General features: G+C 29.2%; 1 protein-coding gene across 1 annotated transcript in view; it reads right to left on the bottom strand.

Annotated features, from left to right (window-relative positions):
* Positions 1–2,500, bottom strand: part of LOC135211458 (uncharacterized) — an 8,959-nt gene that overhangs the window by 1,514 nt on the left and 4,945 nt on the right. Inside the window, exons 4-6 of the mRNA XM_064244766.1 lie at positions 1,898–2,013; positions 1,475–1,527; positions 1–184 (exon numbers count right to left, since the gene is read on the bottom strand). The exon at positions 1–184 is cut by the window's left edge and continues 4 nt beyond it. Of these exons, the coding sequence (XP_064100836.1) occupies positions 1–184; positions 1,475–1,527; positions 1,898–2,013 (353 nt within the window). The remainder of the gene's footprint in view (positions 185–1,474; positions 1,528–1,897; positions 2,014–2,500) is intronic.

Here is a 2,500-nt window from a genome sequence, read left to right as displayed (position 1 = left end):
AGACCGCCCACACCATCCTGGAAAAGGAGCGTTATTGTCCCATAGTCGGTGTGTGGGCCACACCTCGTGGAATTGGGCAGTGGTGCCCCAATGACTGGTGGGTAGTTGATCAATCTCAAGGCTGTACTGTTGCCTTCTCTGAACACTTTAGTGTGAGCATCGACGAAGTAGTTTCGTTGGATGTCTGGAAAAGAGACGATTTATGATTTTACCAAATTTGTCTTTTCTTTAGATCAGAGGTGAAACCCGATTTCATATATTAGAACAAATATATATATATATATATGTATATATATATATATATATATATATATATATAAAAGCTCAAACAATCAAAGTGTATGCACGTGACCTCATTAAACATATGCGAATACCCACTGGAAAATTACAGGCAGAAATCCAATCACTTTCGTCTTGACTGAGAACATTATTAGTACTTCATCTTCCCTTGACAAAGTTTTGTTAGTAAAGACGAAAAAGCGCTTCGATTTCTGCTTATCATTTTCCTGTGGTATTTGCATATAGAAATATATATATATTATATATATATATATATATATATTATATATATATATATATATATATATATATACATATATATATATATAGATATATATATGTAATATATATATATATATATATATATATATATATATATATATATTAGAGTGTTAGGCAAATTATTCAATACGCTTTTCACATAATTCTCAATCCTGTTCAAATATGAGTAATGTTATAGCATTAAAAAATGCTGAAGAGGTCCTTAGATACTGAAAAACTGGTCAAAAAAAGGTTATTAACGTCTGCTATCAATCAGCTGTCTTGTCATATCTGAGAACTAAGTAATAGATCATCTAAAATATATTTCAAAAATATATAAAAGTGGCAATTTAATTGGCTTATGAATGGAGAGTATGAAGTTAAATATCATTATTATTATTATTATTGTTGTGTTGTTGTTGTTGTTGTTGTTGTTGTTGTTGTTGTTGTTGTTGTTTAAGATCCACAATAATATACTGATACCAGTAGTAATATTTTATAAAACTATATATAGCTTATAAGAAAATGTACTATGGTACTGTATATTATTGTGGACCTTAAAGACCATTACTTGTGCCCTCGTAATTGAGAGTTCTACCCAATATCAATATTATTATTATTATTATTATTATTATTATTATTATTATATTATTATTATTATTATGCAGAAGATGCACCTTATTCACATGAAAAAATCTCACATGAAATTAAAGCTTTCAAAGAATATGGCGTCCATAGTAGCAAGCTCTATTCTCACATTACCTTAAAGCTTTATAATATTAAATTATTCACTTAAATACATTCCTATAAGCTTACCTAATCCCAGAGTCATTGAGGTTAGCACCCGACTGGCTAACCTCTCACACGAATCCACGAAGTCTCTCATGGCCCCACGAAATTCGGGCACTGCCTCGTCTGGGAAGGGTTCGTCAGCTCTCTTGATGTTTGAAGGTCTCTTTCATTTCGCTGATGGATGTTGGGTTCAGTCTAAAATAAAAAATAAATAAATAAAAGGGTGTTGTTTTAGAAGAAGTGAGAATATGTATACCTTCTTTGTTGTGGCATAGTTTGGTTGTTGTATTGATTAATGATATAGTAATAGCTTAGATGAGAGAGAGAGAGAGAGAGAGAGAGAGAGAGAGACGAGAGGGAGGGAGAGAGAGAGAGAGAGAGAGATATCATTTGTTAATATTCCTCACGATTCATGTTTGTACTAAATATGAAATATGATATATATATATATATATATATATATTATATATATATATATATATATTATATATATATATATATATATATATATATATATATATATATATATATATAACATATGTGTATATACAAAATAAAAACTTACTTTTCCTTATTGACTGGAACATAACCACAAAATGTTTCGGAGTCCCAGGAGTATTTATCCTTTTCTTGTTGCGGGAGATTAAAGAATGCAGCACTCGCCTCGAATAGCTTCTTAATCTGAAGAAAAAAGAAAAATAAAATCGAATAAATCTTTTAATATTTTGAGATATGGCCTTTGCTTTCATTTCAACAAAATACGAGATTATCGTCCCTCAATGGCCAATTTTATTTTTATTAATTCATTTTATTCATTTCAACAAAACACTTGTTTATCGTACCTCAATGGCCAATATATATATATTTTTTTTTATTGATCTATTTTAGTCATTTCAACAAAATACGTGATTATTGTGCCTCAATGGCAAATATATATATTTTTTTATTATTAATTTATTTTATTCATTTCAACAAAGTACATGATTATCGTACCTCAAAATTCAATGTTTTTATTTTTGTATTTTTATTAATTTATTTTAGTCATTGGGAATGATTAAACATAGAACAATATCTTAGGAAATTACGTTGATGAGAGAGAGAGAGAGAGAGAGAGAGGAGAGAGAGAGAGAGAGAGAGAGAGAGAGAGAGATTACAGTTATTCATTCAT

Source organism: Macrobrachium nipponense, chromosome 4 (assembly GCF_015104395.2).
Source record: "Macrobrachium nipponense isolate FS-2020 chromosome 4, ASM1510439v2, whole genome shotgun sequence".
NCBI lineage: Eukaryota > Metazoa > Arthropoda > Malacostraca > Decapoda > Palaemonidae > Macrobrachium > Macrobrachium nipponense.
This window is presented reverse-complemented; position numbering and strand designations above follow the sequence as displayed.